Genomic DNA, 20,353 nt, shown 5'->3' with positions numbered 1-20,353 from the left:
CCTATAGTTGATGGCTATCGAGCGCTGCAGATCAAGTGTGAAATCAATGCCCAAGAAGTGTACCATGTCACTTACTCGAAGGGGGGTGACGCACCCATCGGGCAGTCCCTTACCCCACAGACAGAGCATTTCTGGACGTTAAAATTATTGCCCAACTGCTAGGCCACCTCCATGTGAATGTGATATGTTTCTCGTGCGTGGGAGAAAATCACCCGCCTTATCTAACAGTCAGAGGGAGACAATGCAGAAAACTGATGAGCAAAAAAATTAGTTTCAAAGCGGCTGAAAGCCTAACACTTAAAATTCAACAACATTAAGATCTTTAAAATGCCAAAGATCTAACGTGAAACAGTTCTTTAAATTAGGCTGAAGGCCTAAAGAATTTTACGCCTTAAGGGCAAAACAATATTAATTTTAAAAAATCGGCTGGAAGCCATACAAGTACAAACAACAAGAACAAATGAAAAAAGGCAGTACACCCAAGGGCGTTCAGATGTTCGAGAGTCGGCCTGGAATTCAAACACTAACGCTCGCTTGGGTGGGACAGGCAGTCGGGACAACGATTCAAGATCCGACGACAACCCAACCGACCGACAGTCAACGGACCCACCGACTTCACCCGTCCAGTGCACAACAGCGAGTTCAAGGGAACAACGAAGAAGATATTGATTGGCGCCCACAACCAGTCATACATGGAGCTGTCAAACTACACACCGTGCTGGACAGCAACAACACGATGAGGAAACAACACTGCCAGAAATTTACGTCAACGGTTAGGACAGGTAACCGGAACTTTAACGGCCACGAGTCAGTAGATTCCACTGGCGCGCTGCAATTCAAATAACCAAATGCAGTGAAACTGCACCAGAGGGTGGCTAGAATTTTCCAAATTGAAAACCACGTTGTTGCTGCGGGAATATCCCAACAGCCGCCCGGAGTGGCCGAGCGGCTGTAGGCGCTACAGTCTGGAGTAGCGCGACCGCTAAGGTCGCAGGTTCGAATCCTGCTTCGGGCATGGATGTGTGTGATGTCCTTAGGTTAATTAGGTTTAAATAGTTCTAAGTTCTAGGGGACTGATGACTCAGAAGTTATGTCCCATAGTTCTCAGAGCCATTTGAGCCACTTTTGAATATCCCAACAGCCGACAACGAACTCCAAACGACACAGTATGGTCTTGACTTGCTGGTAGATTAAATCAAAACTCAACTGTCATGTCCAGGGTCGGTGAACCGCGGACCTCGTAGCAATGGGGACAGCCCCACACACTCCGACACCGCGTAGAGACAGCTAGCGGCCCCCGGCCAAACTACGTCCCGGGGAGAATTCCTCGCTGCTCCACGCCAACCGACCGGCTGGTCGCACACCGCCCAGACGAAAACTATAAGCGCCAGGTCAAAGATAGTTCAAGCTGCGAGTATTCATACACACCTCTGCTGCCACCCGCAGCAGGAAAGGATAACAGCATAATCGCGATAACCGCGGGAGACCAAACACAGAATCGTAACGAAGGTTTAATCCAGCGCAAACCACGAGCCAGCCACGGCTCAGTGTTGTTTCTGCCGCCTCCTCACATCGTCGAGAGGTGAAGGCTATGTCAAACTGAAGGCTGAAAAATCTATCGACCAATCGACATTCGATCCCTCGACTTCTCGGTTTCCAGGTGCTCGGTGCAGCGCTAGACTATCAGGTCTGACGCGTATGAGAGGCGGTCAATATTTACTGCAACGCATCTGTATCTGAAAGCAAGGTTGGTCTCCTTCAAGATTCCAATATACCGTGTTATTCTCCACTCTTTTTGCTACAAAACATTATTTTTCAACATAACCTCGGTTCACTACGACGGCCTTATGCCACCTTACTCGGAGGGCCTGTATTCCCGCATGTCACTATCACTGGTCGATGTCGAAGTCAACGTCTTGTTGCATCAGTAATCTCCCTATCATCCATGTGCTGCTTCCTAAAGAGCACATCCTTCATTCGGCCAAACAGACGGAAGACTCGAGAACCGACGTGTAAGGTGGATGAGAAAGAGCAGTCCAAAGAAGCTGTGTGAGCAATTCTCAGGTGCGCAGATTCGTGCGAGCCCTTGCGCTGTCATGGAGAGAGAGAAGTTCTTTTGAGTCTTTGTGACGACGAACACACTTAAGTCCGTTCTTCAGATTTCTTGTGGGTAGCACAATACTCTTCATCGTTGCGTAACGAGAGAGCTTATGAAACAGAGTAATCCAACCAGAGTCCCAGAAGACCGTCGTTATAACTTTAACTGTTCATTTCCGACTTTGAACTTTCTGCGGAGGGCAGGCAATATGGTGTCAATCCATGGATTAGCGTTTTGTTTCCCGCTCGCCATTATGAACTCGTGTTATATCTCATGTGTAGATGTTCGATAAAAGATTGCACGCTCAGTCTCGTAACGCGCAACCAATTCCTTCGATACCGTTTATAATCTTCTGTTAGGCGGTGAGGAACACAGCGGTCTCACACCATTGAGTACCCCAATTGGTGCACGAATAGGTCAGCACTACAAAGACATCCAGTTGACCCGCGAAGTGCCGGCCGGGGTGGCCGAGAGGTTCTAGGCGCTACAGTCTGGAACCGCGCGACCGCTACGATCGTAGTTCTAAGTTCTAGGGGACTGATAACCTCAGAAGTTAGGTCCCATAGTGCTCAGAGCCATTTGAACCATTTTGACCAGCGAAGTGTTTGATTGTGAGCTATTGGTCATCTCGAATGACTGTGTCCGCACGTTCCACACGACATGATGGAAATCTGACAGGTTTCCGCGACGTTGTTGCCCAACGACTCGCTCTGCTTTTGTTCGCTGGGACGTCTCCGTAGACATCTGCAAGCGCACATGAATATTAGTGAAACTCTGGTTTTCCGCCAAAAACAAATGAATGACAGCTCTCTGCTTGGAAGGCATACCAATTACAGCATGTATAGCGCAGCCATCTATTGAAACTTCATGAAACTATAGGGGCTGAAGAGGAAATATTCCTCTATGGCCCGCACCAAATTTCAAATTTTGTCAACCGAAACTGGCCGAGCAGCAAAATGTTCCGTTACTTATTCAACGCCCATCGTACATATAGTTTATTTACATGTTCTGGACGAGTGAGTTTAGGGTATCAGAGTATGTGTCACATATTGCCGTATCTTTTCATCGTAACGAGTTAGAACCTTAAATTTTGTTCACCGCCAGGAGCTCGTAGAACTTAGTATTTCAAATTTATTTACCCGTTAAAGAGAAATTAAATTTTTCAGTCCACAAAGTGACTTAAATTAAAAATTGTTGCAAATACCCGTTCCCGAGAAATAAGGGCCTTATCAGTGGGACAGACAACAGATAGGCATGCGGACAAGAAGGTGATCCGTGAGGGTTATGTTTTTACCGATTCAGGTACGGAACCCTAAAAACGGCAAGCAACATAATGAAACAGCTCATAGTTACAATGGTTGTCAAGGTATTCTCTGACTGGAAAGAAAGGAGCACAAGACACCAAAATACAAGGGAAAAAGCTCAAATATATCACGTAACCAAGTTTATAAAATTTTCTTATTCACTTGACTACATCCTGCGCACATACAAGCGGAAATTATAACTGCTTAACTGAAGGACAAGATTCAATTCCTTATTTTGGATAACTGAGTTTTCAAATGGTTCAAATGGTTCTGAGCACTATGTTACTTAACTTCTGAGGTCATCAGTCCCCTAGAACTTAGAATTACTTAAACCTAACTAACCTAAGGACATCACACACATCCATGCCCGAGGCAGGATTCGAACCTGCGACCGTAGCTGTTCACGCTGTTACAGACTGTAGCGCCCAGAACCGCTCGGTCCTCCGGCCGGCAACTGAGTTTTCCTTTATCAGTCGTCTCCCTACCTTTCTCTCTTTCTATCTTACTAACTTTGACCTACGATAAACCGTTGACAGCAACTTAATTAAAAATTAGCTAGTATTTATAGTCATGAACTCTCATACTCCAACAAATAAAGAAATCGTTTTGAAAATTATGTCCAAAATGTTAGTTCCTGGTGAATTGATTACATTTGATAGTAGCAAATAATTTAGAAAGGAAGTTATGTGTTTAATTTCTTCATTGATAGACAGTCCGCAAAAGAGTAGGCTGACAAGCAAGTCACATTCAGTGATGAGTGTTGACTTCTGATAACACTCGTCGAGTGTGTATGTTTAACAGAAATTTACGTGAGTTCTATACGTTAGCTTTGTCTTTGCTTCTAGATGATGATGATGTCTTCCCCAAACACATTTAGCATCACTGCACGTTTTCTTTAACAAGACTAAATCATTTGATCCTAAAAGTTCTAGAATTCCTGCTTGTTATCAACTCACCGGTGCCGAAAAAGCACGAAATCAAGTACAAAAACTTTTCTCTCTCAGAGTAGTGGTATTGTTTTGGTACGTAATATGGTTACGTAATTTTCGAGTAAGGCACTTCGTAAGCTTTCAGACATTTTTCGAATTCATTTGGTATGGCTTCGCCGACAAACTTTGAACAAAAATTGATCAAACATAGCTTTCTTTGTCTACGACTATTTTCTTTATGAATTATTGGAGACAAGGGAGCCGGGTTTGGGAAGTACAGCTTACTGATCTTTCTACTCCCAGCTTATAATATTTAAAAAAAGTTACCTTCGCTATTTATAGTAGAATTTGGAGGAGAAGTATCTGCAATTTACGTTGACTGTGTTCCCCTCTCCTATCCATTAAAAAAATAACTTCAATGCATTAACTACAATGTAAGACCATTCATACTTTCTCTTGCAACATATTAATTTAACAGTTGCCGATGTTAAAACAGTTTTCAAAAATATGAATCAGGTAAAGTCCTGGAATATTACTTTTCAGTTCTCCTTAAAAAAGGCAAAAATGTACATTACGAACTTTAAGTGAGAACATGACTGTTTCTGATATCAAATGAAACAACAAGTTTACTGTTACCAGTCACTATTTATCTCCACGACGCATTTTGAAAGCATGAACTTCCTTCGTCAGGTGAATATGTGGATGTATACAGAATGCAAATGGAATGTTGCGACTTTGGAGTAATCTGTAGCACTATCTCACTTCATTTGTAAGTTTCTAGTGTAAAAAAAGATATAACTTTTATCAGCTGCTGATATTAAAGGTATAGATGTAATTAAATAGTCGGAGTTATGAAAAGGTTTCTTTACCAACCTGAAGGTTGTTATAACCTTGTACCTACACAGAACATCAATTTTAGGTTAACATGTTCGACATATGGTTTACGTCGTCGTAAGGAATCGCGTACACCACGAATTCTACAGGTCTAATTAAGCTCTAATAATAGTTACAATTTTACATCATTCTAGGAGGCAAAAGTGCATACAATCCAGGCAACTATCAACAACCAGGAAGAAATTCTTTAAACACTCAAGACTAAGATGTTATGAGATTGCGTCTGCTGTATGCAAGTTGCGCAGCGACCTCCCGCAGTACGGCCCTATCTGCGGGGTTGCCTGCTAAGCAGATGTAAGCAGTATAGCCACATTATAGTTCTCGTCAGACCCGCGGGGGGACACCAACTTTGCCAAAGGGCACCAACGTGACCGAAGTACTGTGGGACGTCAGTCACGTGCACTGAACTAGAGCCTGATAGAATCCTTCCTCTCACAGCGTATTTTGGGGGTCGCACTGCCCAGCTACAGTTAGTTGTCTACGAGTACTATGGAAGTTGACTACGAGAGTCACTTGGAGTTCTGCAGTGGTCTGCGAGGTGCGGCGGGGCGAGGTCGGTTCGTACCTCGTACTTCTCTTATTAAATGTCCACCTACCTCAGTACGGCTTCCGTTCTACGTCCCTTCAATCTGCAATTGTACGTACTTACTAGACAGCGAAAAAACAGCGTTGAAGAAAACAGGCCTAATACCTACCATCCAGAGGCCGCGTAACTCTAGCTGCGAAACAGTTCCTGCAAGTTCATTTTTTCCAATATTTCGGGCGGTGGTATAATGTACTTTGATTTTAATAAGTGTCCGAAAATTCCAAGACAAGGCTTTTTATTGTTTAGGCAACAATTGGGAATGGCTATCAAGTCCACATTTAGTGAGATACTACTATATCATTCTCAGTTCAAAGACAAACCAACTAATTTCACACGGAAAATCAGCCAGAAATCGATTTCCAGTCTGACCCGATGGAATACACTAACTAGCAATCACTGATCCTCTACTATAAGTGAGTTTCACATTCGGTCTTATCAGTGGTTTTCTATAATAGAAGTGTTCGCCAAGTGTTCCATAATGAACGCAGAAAATGCCACATGAATTTTTCACTAAAGGCCGAAATTTCACAAACTCATAACTTTCAAACAAATCAATCCAGAAATGTCCCGTTTCATCAAAATGTGCATAACTGCAACAGCTTTAGTCATGAGTCGTACAAAATGCGAGGAACTCAATATTCCTTCATTTTACACATAATGCGCACCGTGACATCTAACATGACCTTATACATCCGATAGCCAGCGAGCGACTATCTCGATGCTACTCCACTCTCTGTATATCTAACTTTCTGTATGTGGGAACCTCTTAATTCTGATTGGCTGATCAGTCTGACTGACCAATCAGAATGATCCTTCTATATCATTCTTGCGGCAAAACTTGCCTAAGCCAATCACTCTTCAGAAAGTTATTTACGTCATTCCAAAATGGAGATATTAATATAATGTTTAATAAAAAAGATCGAAATGAAAAAATAATCTTGAAATTAATTTAGAAACCGATTACACTTTCAACTAATATTCTGGCTGCTCTTTTATAAAAGTACGCACACCTCGACATACGTCATCAGCAACGTGGGTACAATACATCTTTCTCACGGTCCAATTTCGACAAGTTTTACAGAAAACAATATTGAATTTTAATGTATGTCCACATACACACTTTCATTCATTCCAGTTTATTCACACAACATGATAACCAAATATTAACTTTTCATTAATTTTATACTAAAAATGCAAAGTAACTAAAGTTTCTGAAAAGAAAAAATCCAGTTAAGTTATGTTATATCCCGAAAATTCTGGTAATGATTTCAAATGATAACAAAAGACCAACTGTTATTATTCCTAACAAACTTTTGTGAACTGATCGTCGGTTTTATGGCTTAAGTAATTTTTCAGTCTCCGAAACTATAACGGATAAAAAGCCGAAGCCGGCCGCTGTGATCGAACTGTTCTAGGCGCTTCAGTCCGAAACAGCGCTGCTGCTACGGTCGCAGGTTCGAATCCTGCCTCGGGAATGGATGTGTGTGATGTCCTTAGGTTAGTTAGGTTTAAGTCTAGGGGATTGATGACCTCAGATGTTACGTCCTGCAGTGCTTAGAGCCATTTTTTAGAAAAAGTCGAAATTTGGATGAGATCTACTGAATAACAAAAACTAGTATACCAAGTTTGAAACGAATTGGATAATATTTACTATGGTTTATTTACATTCGTAGGGTGTATGTATATACGTTCGTACTAGACGACACAGTAGTCCGTTCTCACGCTGTCTCGTAGCGATAGCTGTGTTATAAGTCATCGCTAAGACACAATTCTGCAGACTCCTTTCAGCCAACGGCTCCAAGTCTGCGTATCTTACTGCAATAAATGTTATTCCGTAATAATCTGCTACGTTACAGTGTGTTTACATACTGGACGATATCGTACAAGCTAGCATATCTCGAATGCACTTGGAATCTGGGACAAGCTAACTGTTTAGTTTAGATCTTTGTGACCGAGTGACTTTTGCTTGGACACCATTCAGAAAAGTTAGAATTGTATTCGCACTGTTTGTAATAAATGTTGTGACATCGATTCGTTCTGTCTTTCATAGTTGTTAGCTACAATGATAAACGAAGACAAGAACTGTGCGTGCACAATACAGCATTTGGCGACAGTTGTCTCACCACTAACCAAAGGAGGAACAAACAAAATTCAACAAACTAAACAATCGCCAGTGTTGTAACAGTGCCTACAAACAACCTTTGGCGCACGGCAATAGGGTATTTGGCTGCTTTCTGAAAACTGTCTTAAATTATTATATCATTGTAGGCTCCTAATATGCTTTTTTCCTCAGAAACGAAAAAGAAAATCAATAACTTGAAGACCGCCTAAAACGCTCCATTCGAGTCATGTGATGCCTGTAACGTCATTGTCTAGCTCGCTGCTCCTACTGCCTTATGTTAGTTCAGTGACGTTTTGCTTTCGAATATATGTTTCGGAAAATGGTTTACAAATGTTGTGTAGTATCACATTGTACAAGTACATACAGGGTGGAGAAAAACTGTGTTACGAATTTTAACTCTGGGTAGCTGATGCCAGTAGGAATCAAAATTACTAATGTTGTGTAGGTAGACACCGCACAATTTGTAAACTACGGAAACTTGGCGCCACGCGCTCCGATTGGCTGCGGGATTGCCCTGTGGCCGGATACTCTCGACAACGCATGACCGCGAATGCTTTGCCTGTCGGAGATAGCGATGTATCGAAGGCAGCCCGCTCGCTCGATGGTAGCGCACCAGCCTTCCACTCTGGGGGCCCGACACATCCTTTGTAGTTTCATGATAAGGCGTACCGGTAACAAACCCGTCAACAACTGTTAGTCTCTTACAAATTATGTCGGCCCTGAAAAGGGCCTTTTTAGTAGCTAGGGTATTGTTAACTTAAAGCAGATGCTCGAACTGGCGACCCTCTGACGCGACAAAAGCATGGTAACGTCGAACGGTGTTTCGTCGAACTCTTTCAAAGATTCCTGGCATTGGCCTGATGTGATTGGTGGCATGCTGAGTGCGATCCGTTAATTTCTCGTCGGTTCTAGGTGGTTCTCATCCGAGTGGGTGAACTAGGACCTGGAAAAATCCCCACAGGAAAGAGTCCGGTGGCGTGAGCTCTGGTGATCGCGGGGGTCATGTCCTACGAGCATTCCTGCCAATTACCCGGCCGTCGAGAAGTTCATTTAAATATCAGCGCACAGCACGACTGTTTGTGCCGGCGCCCCAACATGCTGCAACCACTTGCAAAGCAGTATGTCCAGTTGAATATCTTCCAGCAGACTGGGTAGAGTTTCTTGCAAAAACTTAGGTAATTTACCCTGGTAGTCGAGGAGGTAGATGGACCGGCCCAATCAGATGGTCTCCCACAATGCCTGCCGAAATGTTGAGCAAAAATCGTTCCTGGTGTCCATGGACATACGTGACGTGAGGATTTCCGCTTGCCCAGTAATGAACGTTACGAGTATTATAAGGGCCATCCCGATGGCTGGTGCACTCGTCGGGGCGCGCGGGATTAGCCGAGCGGTCTGGTCGCTGCAGTCATTGACTTTGCGGCTGGTCCCGGCGGAGGTTCGAGTCCACCTTCGGGCATGGGTGTCTGTGTGTTTGTCCTTAGGATAATTTAGGTTAAGTAGTGTGTAAGCTTAGGGACTGATGATCTTAGCACTTGAGTCCCATAAGATTTCACACACATTTGAACATTTTTTTGCACTCGTCCGTAAACAACACAATGGCGGGGAAGTCGGGATCTCGTGCAACACGCCGTAGAAACCACCGGCAAAACTCTAGTCGGTGTTCATAGTCCGCCACAGGATTTAGATCTCGGACAGGCTGGAAACTAAATGGATGATGGTCGTCATCCCTCAAAACCTCCCAGCCTAACCTATGAGTGACCCGCATGTCGTGTCCAACCACTCGAGTACTTGTCGTAGGTGCTTCCTCGAAGCGCTCAAGAACAGACTCTTCAAATGCAGCATCCCGTTGTGGGGCGGCGGGTGGAATTAATTGTTATTTGTTGTATAAAATGTTGTAGAATGCAATGTAGTAAAGAATGCATTTCCCGGCCGATTAACCATATGTGGGGTGGCGGGTGGAATTAATTGTTATGAAAATGTTCTTATTATTTATGCTGTCTTTTGCCGTTCTCAACACTGGCTCTCTAACTACAATATTGGCAACCAGAAAGTGATTAGCAAAACATGAAGCCTGTAATTAGAATTCCTAGTGCCCACTTCATCTGAGAAATACACTTACAGCTACAGCTTAAAGCTCTGAGGAATTAGGAAATTGTCTGGGATTCATAATCAAAAACGATCGTGTAAAAACGTTTGCTATATTCTGAAAGTCACAGATGAAAAAAAAAAGAAACCACACAATCCAACTACCAGAGCAGTTCAGAGTCTAATGCGCTGATGCAACTATAACTGTCCAAATTAAATGTTTAAATGAATGCTCGCCATAATTCGATGATAATGTTCATCAAACGCCACGCTAAATAATGGTAGAATGTCTGTCCCGCGGCGGCACGTGAAAATACGACATACGCAAACTGAAGATAGATCATTAAAGTCATCCCAGAATTAACACTTCACTTGAAAATGATTTCATGGTTACGCGTATCCCGAGTAACTTATTACGGCATCCGAGGCTGTTATTAGCAATGATACTGACGCGACGCGACGCGACTCCCGACACAGATGGTGTGCTATTCAGCGTCTGGAGAGAACTGGGGCCTTCTTCTCTCGCGCAGCGTTCTTATATATAAAGCCGCGGTGCGGGCGGCTAAGGGAACACCTGATCAAATCGGCTCTTCCAACTAGCCGCTGGGCTAGTAATGCACCACTTTAAGTTATTGAATAAATCATAACTTCTTTTGCTGATGACTGATGAAGCTCTCAATTTAAATGTGCATTCAGCACACAGGTAAGTAATCATAATAAAAGTCTGACATGGCTAAGTCAATTATTTTGGGAGAGAGAATTAATTTAATTACACTACACGCAGTAGACGAGCTCTGAACTTGCCCTTTGGAGATACGCTATCGCTATAGTTTTATAGTAATTCAATTGAAACTTCTCACATCTTTATGATTATAGCGGATCTCCCTTCTACTTAAATATAAACATCCTAGCCGTATTTATTAGCCTACTTAATCTATCTTGCTTCCTTAATTTTTAAGACAAAAACCAGAAAATCATGAATTTCAACTAAAATTTTAATTTGTGAGATCCAAAGTACTGTTTCTGTTAAATTATTATGAAAATGGAATCTAAATATAAATTTTAAGTCTCTAGCTCTTTTCTGTTGCGCCAATGATTTTTACAGAAAAACGTCCAAATTTTGAAAATGGTTAAAGTTATCGAACTGATATTCAACACATATTGATTTAGTATTATTCCTGACATGCTAGAAACGTTTCAGGTTATTTACTTGATTTTTAAAGTATTGCGCAACATTTATGGCGTCAGAGCTAGTTACAGCGGACTAGGCTGGCACACAATGGAAAGACTGATGAGAATTTTATAAGGCGTGAGTAGGCTGCTTCCCTACACCGTCGTGGTCGAGGTCTCCCAGCATCACCCCTCACCATGATATCCCGCTAACGAGCCTGGTTCGCCAAGTCGTCGGTGAACTGCTGTAAACGTTTGCAGGTGTGGGTGGCGTCTTGCTGGGTACCGTGTCTCGTACAAACGTCGAGCTTCATGCACATTACCGTCAGCTAGTCCATAAACAAAAACCATATCGCGTTCTCCAAACGAATACTGTGCCGCCATGCTTACTGTATGACTAAATCGCAGGTCACGTGTGTGTGTGCTCCGAAGCGAAGCTTATGTGTGAATGCCTCTGACGTGAGGTGGAGACAAACAGCAAGACCTTTTCGACACTTGCACGTATCACGTTTGGACGGCGATGGGGTGAGGGACGTTTGTATGTGTGAACCGACAACCATAACGCTGCCCGTCAACCGACGAACGGCAACAGGGCAATCTCACGGCCAAACAGAGCGCGTTGTCGACCTACAAAGCATTAGTAATTTTGGTTGCTACTGGCATCAGCTATCCAGGGTTAAAATTTCATGAGACTATTTTTCTCCACCCAGTATATAAAAACAGCTGAAAAATTGTTTTTGAACGTTCCGGAGTATGAGAATATTCGCAAAATATGGTTGCACTCTACCGGCAAATTGCTACCGCTCCCATGCACAAGTTCACTAAGTTAATTAAAAATATGTTTACGTTAGAGATATGCTTTCCCTCTGTTACAGGGGAAAGAAAACTCTCAGTGAAAATTGTCGTTATATCCAATATCACGCTCGTAATTTTATTTGTCAAGCGACTCGACAATCCTCTCATATTCAGAAGTACAACACTTCACCACACCGATGAGAAACAAATTATTACTGTGTATTCCTTGTTGATTACTTGCGCTTACGATTCCAATTCCTGTTCACACACGTCACGTTCAAAAAGATATTTTGTAGTTAGTGTGACCACACAGGTTTTACTTTATGAGAAACTAAGTTCTTTTTATCTTCGTACTGTCCAGCTAGGGTCCTTATTGTTTAAACTTTTAAAGTTTTGTTATCTTACATAAAGATGGAGTAAGTCTGCTTCAGACACTGACGTTAGTTTACACTCACGAACATCACAGCCCTTATGTTGGTGTTATGTGCGTGCTGTGCTCGCTTTGTTTCTCTCCGTACAAAAAACCTCAACGTCCTAAACTTCGTTATACTGAGGACGTATGGCGGTATCTACACTACTAGCAATGCTTTCCAAAATTGCGAATTGTTTGTTCGGGTAGTAAATGTATTTATCAAATGGTTCTGAGCACTATGGGACTTAACTGCTGAGGTCAGCAGTCTCATAGATCTTAGAACTACTTAAATATAACTAACCTAAGGACATCACACACATCCAAGCCCAATTCAGGATTCGAACCCGCGACCGATGCGGTGGCGCCGTTCCGGACTGTAGCGCTTAGAACCGCTCTTCCACTCCGGCCGGCATGTATTTATCCTCTGTTGTACATTTCATAGATTAAGATTAATGTGAATCTATAAATGACACATCCTACCATCGAAAATACTGCTACAATCAGTCTTGCTAAAGCTATTTTTGTATTTCGTGTGGAATTTTTAATAGTAAATGACAATTCCTGGAGTCGAACATGTGACGTTTTGCAACGCTGGTAGATACATACCCATTATGGCAGAAAGCGCCTACTAGGATGTGTGTGTCTACTGAATTTCTTGCGTTTCAGCACTAAGATTTGGCAAGAATAACTTTTTTGTACTTTGGCTCCTAGCTCATGACTGGTAGTCGACAATCTAGTTACAATATACGAAACCATTTGCAAAAGTTCTCTCATTCCTTAGTTTCTAGCGAGTTTAATGATGTTCCAGGGAGCAGGGAAGAGAATTTCCACCGTTGCACATATCGCCGCTCTAAACGAATGGAGCATAAACGGATCAACTTTCAGAAGGATTCCACTATCAGCGTTTACAACCTTCCTATCTATTGTCACGTAAAAGTTTAACTGCGTTTTCCATCACTAAATAGGTAAACCGTATGCCGAAAAAGTATGTAAAATCCTTGTAACTTCCGCTAACACACATGTAACACACGTGTAACTTCGTCTTACTCCTAGTCGGTAACGTGATCAGAGCTTCAGCCAATAACAGAGCGTTTTCGATCACGTAACTGAATCTTGATAGTCAACGATTTTTAAGCTTTAATTACATAAAAGTAAGAAGTATTTTGTGAGAATATTGACTGTAAATGCTATTTGAAAGCGCAGCCTTCTAATACCTACTATGTTTTTCGGCTATTTGTGCATCTCAAGAGACAATCGTTATCACGGCACTCTGTTGGCTCGGAGGGGACTGATGACCTCAGATGTTAAGTCCCATAGTGCTTAGAGCTATTTGAACCATTTTGTTGGCTCGGCTGGGCTTACACTACTTGGCTCACAGTGGCTCTACGACCTTCGTACATTAGCTAAACTCCACAATTTTAAGGTAACTGTCACTTAACTGCCAGCACAGGGAATGCTCGCAGACTTCGAGCATTCAGAGGGCACCAGCCACAGTACAACAGGAGTGCTGCTTCCCCATAGACGGTACGGCAGCTAAGACAGTTACTGCAGCGCCGCCCTGTGGGGCGCTAGGAGTCGTTGACTTGCTACACTTCATTACTCATAACGGCCATCTATAAGGTTCTGGGATTTAATAACAAATACAGTGCACACAGCTGCTCAACTAAAAACCTTTGCTGTTGAATCGCGCACAATCACATGAGGAACCTCATATTCTTAGAAATGACTACGCTAACAAGTGAAGTATCAAAAATTTTGTGTGTGTGTTCCAATGGCTCTGAGCACTATGGGACTTAACATCTGAGGTCATCAGTCGCCTAGAACTTAGAACTACTTAAACCTAACTAACCTAAGGACATCACAAACATCCATGCCCGAGGCAGGATTCGAACCTGCGACCGTAGCGGTCGCGCGGCTCCAGATGAAGCGCCTAGAACCACTCGGCCACACCGGCCGGCTGTGTGTGTGTGTGTTTTTTATTATCAGTAGCATTTTGATGAACTCTCTTCACAAATTCCGTAAGAGCCGAAATGGTATATATGGAGCGAATGTCTGTTGCGTATGTGTAATGAAGGACAAAATTAAAACAAAAAAAAGCGGTGTGGCGTCATTCCCAACCCAAACTGTCATCTCTGTGCCCTGTGTACAACGGATACATTTAACACTCTGTTTATATTAGTTTCTCATTGTCATCCTGAAATAAATTCATGAAAGTAATGTAAATGGGATTTTTATTGCTATGAGCATGATCCATTTACAGCTGCTTCAGCGTATCACACGTAAAACTCCCTTTCTAATCATACAAGATGTGTAAGTTAACTATTAGGCTAATATTTTAACACAATTAAATCATTGACTAGCGGTGGAAAATCAGAAGTCTCAGCTTCTACTAATTTCCTCTTTGAAAATTAACTAAACCACAAATTAACAGTTAAGAGGAAGCCACAACGCTGTACGACTAAAGTATTGGAAGAGCCACATCTAGGCAGTGTGGAACGTCACTCAAATCTGATGTTGCCTCTATGCATCTGCAGTTCTCGAGGTCCCAGCAACAACTGTCTTTTCGAACCCTTCCTCTGCAGAGATATTCGCACAGCTTTGGTTGTGTTACCCAGTTATGAGCCGGCAGCTTCATCACCTTACTCAGACCTTCAGTATTAATTTTCTATCAGCTGTATGTTGAATAAGGGAAAAAATCTCCCTAGGTGACATTCTGGAACATAGGCTCTCTTTGTCTATTTGAAATGAAGCCAGCTACGCTTTCTGCAGGAAAGAGTACATCCACAATTAAGCGCTGGCCTGTGATTTGTTCATTTTGTATTCCGGTGGTTAACACCGTAGTTTTGGCGGCAAGGGAGGTCGCTTTGTAGCAAACCGATACATCTGTCTGTAAGGGGACCCGTCGTTTCTTTGTAACCCTTTCGATTTACCATCCACGCTTCTGGTGGTGATTTTCACCTACCACGGCTTGGTACGTTAGACATGTGTAATGTATAGGGGTTGGACAAAAATATGCAACATCATGAGAAAGAAACGCATGATCGGAACTACGATGCTATCCAAGCTTGCAGGTTGCGCCTTTGTATTTGACCACAAACGGCACCTACGCAATGTCCTCGACGCGTTGAATGCATCACTCGTAGTCATAAAAATATTCTGAGTAGTCGTGAGTGCATTATCTCGGAGCTCAGTGCCTTCTAAAGTGGGCAAATTATTGGTGATCGTCGCTGGGTCCTTCTGTAAGTAGGGTAGCCGAATTGTTTGGTGTTTCTAGAGGCGCCACATCGACCATTTATACCGCCTGCAAGGAAAGCGGAAAAGCATCAACCTCTAAGTCACAACGCGAACGAAAGTGTAGGTTCAGTGGTCGTGACTGATCGTTATTAAAGAGGATTGTAACGAGAAATACGAGGGCAACTGCAAAAGCCATCGCACGAGCGAATGCCCGCACTCTCGAACACTGTCACACCGAAACAAGACGTAGGGAGCTCCGTAATCAGGGAACTGAGGGCGTGTTGGAGTTCCAAAACCAGTCATCAGTGACGAAAATACCAGTAACAAGATAACTTGATACCGAAGGCTTAAAACCTGGTCTATGAAGCAATTATGCAAAAATGTCATTTCATCTGATGTTTCTTGTTTCACAGTGTTTCCATCTTCTGGTCGAGTTTACGTCACAAGAGTGAAATATTGTCGATTTTTGCAGATCAGGTCCGGCGCATGCTACAGTGTTGGTTCCCTAATGGTCATGCTATGTTACAACACTACAGTGCCCCGCATCACACAGCTAGGAGCATCCAGGCCTGGATTTGTGTGCGCAAGATAAATTGTTGCATCTCTTGCGGGCACCACCATCACCAGATCTGAATATTATTGAGCCTTCGTGGTCTACTTTGCAGAGAACGGTGCAAGACCGCTATTTACCTCGCTTATCGTTACCTGAACTTGCCACTATTATACAGAATTAATGATACAAGATTTTCTTCGAAAACATACAGGACCAGTATTTGTCTATTCCGACACGACTGGAAGCTGTTTCGAATGGCAGCGAATTTCCTACACCATATTAAGCATGGTAATATGTTATGTTTATGGTGCTTCCAAATTTCTGCTCACACCTGTGTAGTTTTGAGTGATCGATATACATTGCACCAAGAGCCTTACTTGCAGTCCTGACAGGTTACACTGACTACGTATGCTAACGAAAAATGCAATGCTGGCAACGTTTCTAACATGTTTGGAAGGTGTCGCCGAAGACAACACTTGGAAACAATTTAAGCGTTGACAGCACACTTATTTGGATGTCCGTTGAAACGATATGCAGAAAACAGTGCTCTGTGATTATTGGCTGTCTTATCCTAACTGACGTCAAACTTACAACACCAAGTTGAACCCCATGAGAAGATGGATCTTGTGAAAAAACGGATCCCATACGTTTTTCCATTTGCTTTGTGTGTGTGTGAGTGAGTGTGTGTGTGTGTGTGTGTGTGTGTGTGTGTGTGTGTGTGTGCGGGCGGGCGGGGAGGGAAGAGAGGTACAAATTAAGAAAAACATTTCACTCATGCAAACCCTTATTAACGTCACACTTGTTCGTGTAAAACGGTTGTTAACATCCGGACCAATGGTGGTGCTTCATCATAACGTTTCTCACGATGAAGTCTGAACGTACAGTGGAATCATTTATCACTGCCAACAACTTCTGATGTGTACATTTACATCGGCATCTCATCTATCTCTATTGATTCTTTTTGACAAACTGTTACATAGCATTGTGTTTCTACGATGCTCTAATGGCTGTTACAAAGCTATTCACAGGCACTACGCTTGACTCTCGCAGAAAATTATCTGCAACAGCTTAGTGTGTTCAAAGCTACTTCTGTAACGCATTTTTCAGAGATGTTGTCATTTAGATATAAGTCATCCCCTGAGAACTACGTAGGTGCAATTTAAAGTTATAATAAAACATTAGTCACTATTTTTACATATCATGGTGTGGGTTTTACCATTATTATTATCATCTAACATTACTGCAAGTTACCCCCACATCTGGTGTGCTGTTATACCTATCATTAAGAGGGAACACCTTATGTGCTACACCACTGTTGTCTACATAACCCACAGTTCTCACTGCAGAGAAATGAAGACGCGGCATGTGTTGCATTTCAGAGAAAGCCCGGGGCAGCGAGGAGAAGCTGCTACATGGGGGTGTCTTCCTAGTAGACTCCATCCCTCGCATGGCCACTGGAAAGGTCAGCAGGGGGCAACTGCGGCACTCTCTCCTGGAGAGGATCAAAGGAAGGGCCTAAGTACACTCTCAGGAATAGCAACTGACGTCTTCTGCGCTTCACTGCAGTCTCACATGGCAACGAGTACTACGTGCAGCATCTTCCGTACGGCTTTGGTCTACATAATAACTCACTTGGTATCTCATGTGCATCCTTGTTAACTGGTGTAGTATTACTTCTGTAATAAATTGAACGAGCTTTACTTTAATAAGAGCTCAGTCAAAATGAATTAATATCAATCACGAGACAAGCTGTCAAATGTAGTTCTCCAGTACGGAAAAAATGTGCAAAATATTTAACAATATATTGGTTCTAACAGTTAGCAGATCAACCGAATGATGTCGAACAACATTCCGAATTTCATTCTGTCAGCGTTGAAGGGAATTTAACAGGCTTTATTTTTTTACGTTTCGATCTTCTTTAGATTATCTCATGGACGAAATGTTTGCTACTTTGCAGTTATCTCGGTTATTGTGTAAAAGTTGGTCAGATGTTTCCCACGCTAGCAGGGGTCTGGTGCTAAAAGTGGTCTAGAAGCTATGTGGGACATCCTAGACCGTAAGTGTATATATATATATATATATATATATATATATATATATATATATATATATATATATATATATATATATATATATGTGTGTGTGTGTGTGTGTGTGTGTGTGTGTGTGTTAAAAAAATGGTTCAAATGGCTCTGAGCACTATGGGATTTCTGTGGTCATCAGTCCCCTAGAACTTAGAACTTTTTTTTTGGTCATCAGTCTACTGACTGGTTTGATGCGGCCCGCCACGAATTCCTTTCCTATGCTGACCTCTTCATCTCAGAGTAGCACTTGCAACCTACGTCCTCAATTATTTGCTTGACGTATTCCAATTTCTGTCTTCCTCTACAGTTTTTGCCCTCTGCAGCTCCCTCTAGTACCATGGAAGTCATTCCCTCATGTCTTAGCAGATGTCCTATCATCCTGTCCCTTCTCCTTATCAGTGTTTTCCACATATTCCTTTTCTCTCCGATTCTGCGTAGAACATCCTCATTCCTTACCTTATCAGTCTACCTAATTTTCAACATTCGTCTATAGCACCACATTTCCAATGCTTCGATTCTCTTCTATTCCGGTTTTCCCACAGTCCATGTTTCACTACCATACAATGCTGTACTCCAGACGTACATCCTCAGAAATTTCTTCCTAAAATTAAGGCCGGTATTTGATATTAGTAGACTTCTCTTGGCCAGAAATGCCTTTTTTGCCATAACGAGTCTGCTTTTGATGTCCTCCTTGCTCCGTCCATCATTGGTTATTTTACTGCCTAGGTAGCAGAATTCCTTAACTTCATTGACTTCGTTACCATCAATCCTGATGTTAAGTTTCTCGCTGTTCTTATTTCTACTACTTCTCATTAGCTTCGTCTTTCTCCGATTTACTCTCAAACCATACTGTGTACTCATTAGACTGTTCATTCCGTTCAGCAGATCATTTAATTCTTCTTCACTTTCACTCAGGATAACAATGTCATCAGCGAATCGTATCATTGATATCCTTTCACCTTGTATTTTAATTCCACTCCTGAACCTTTCTTTTATTTCCATCATTGCTTCCTCGATGTACAGATTGAAGAGTAGGGGCGAAAGGCTACAGCCTTGTCTTACACCCTTCTTAATAGGAGCACTTCGTTCTTGATCGTACACTCTTATTATTCCCTGTTGGTTGTTGTACATATTGTATATGACCCGTCTCTCCCTATAGCTTACCCCTACTTTTTTCAGAATCTCGAACAGCTTGCACCATTTTATGTTGTCGAACGCTTTTTCCAGGTCGACAAATCCTATGAAAGTGTCTTGATTTTTCTTTAGCCTTGCTTCCATTATTAGCCGTAACGTCAGAATTGCCTGTCTCGTCCCTATACTTTTCCTAAAGCCAAACTGATCGTCACCTAGCGCATTCTCAATTTTCTTTTCCATTCTTCTGTATATTATTCTTGTAAGCAGCTTCGATGCATGAGCTGTTAAGCTGATTGTACGATAATTCTCGCACTTGTCAGCTCTTGCCGTCTTCGGAATTGTGTGGATGATGCTTTTCCGAAAGTCAGATGGTATATCGCCAGACTCATATATTCTACAGACCAATGTGAATAGTCGTTTTGTTGCCACTTCCCCCATTGATTTTAGAAATTCTGATGGAATGTTATCTATCCCTTCTGCCTTATTTGACCGTAAGTCCTCCAAAGCTCTTTTAAATTCCGATTCTAATACTGGATCTCCTATCTCTTCTAAATCGACGCCTGTTTCTTTCTCTATCACATCAGACTCATCTTCACCCTCATAGAGGCTTTCAATGTATTCTTTCCACCTATCTGCTGTGTCCTCTGCATTTAACAGTGGAATTCCCGTTGCACTCTTAATGTTACCACCGTTGCTTTTAATGTCACCAAAAGTTGTTTTGACTTTCCTGTATGCTGAGTCTGTCCTTCCGACAATCATATCTTTTCGATGTCTTCACATTTTTCCTGCAGCCATTTCGTCTTAGCTTCCCTGCACTTCCTATTTATTTCATTCCTCAGCGACTTGTATTTCTGCATTCCTGATTTTCCCGGAACATGTTTGTACTTCCTCCTTTCATCAATCAACTGAAGTATTTCTTCTGTTACCCATGGTTTCTTCGCAGCTACCTTCTT

General features: G+C 42.4%; 1 protein-coding gene across 1 annotated transcript in view; it reads left to right on the top strand.

Moving 5' to 3' along the window:
- LOC126462148 (uncharacterized) overlaps positions 1-17,772 on the top strand; it is a 53,704-nt gene extending 35,932 nt beyond the window's left edge. The window contains exon 7 of the mRNA XM_050096055.1: positions 17,562-17,772. Within this exon, the coding sequence (XP_049952012.1) occupies positions 17,562-17,701 (140 nt within the window). The 3' untranslated portion in view covers positions 17,702-17,772. The remainder of the gene's footprint in view (positions 1-17,561) is intronic.
- The last annotated feature ends 2,581 nt before the right edge of the window (positions 17,773-20,353 follow it).

This window comes from Schistocerca serialis, chromosome 1 (genome assembly GCF_023864345.2).
Source record: "Schistocerca serialis cubense isolate TAMUIC-IGC-003099 chromosome 1, iqSchSeri2.2, whole genome shotgun sequence".
Lineage (NCBI taxonomy): Eukaryota > Metazoa > Arthropoda > Insecta > Orthoptera > Acrididae > Schistocerca > Schistocerca serialis.
The sequence above is the reverse complement of the archived record's forward strand: the minus strand, read 5'-3'. Positions and strand labels throughout refer to the sequence as shown.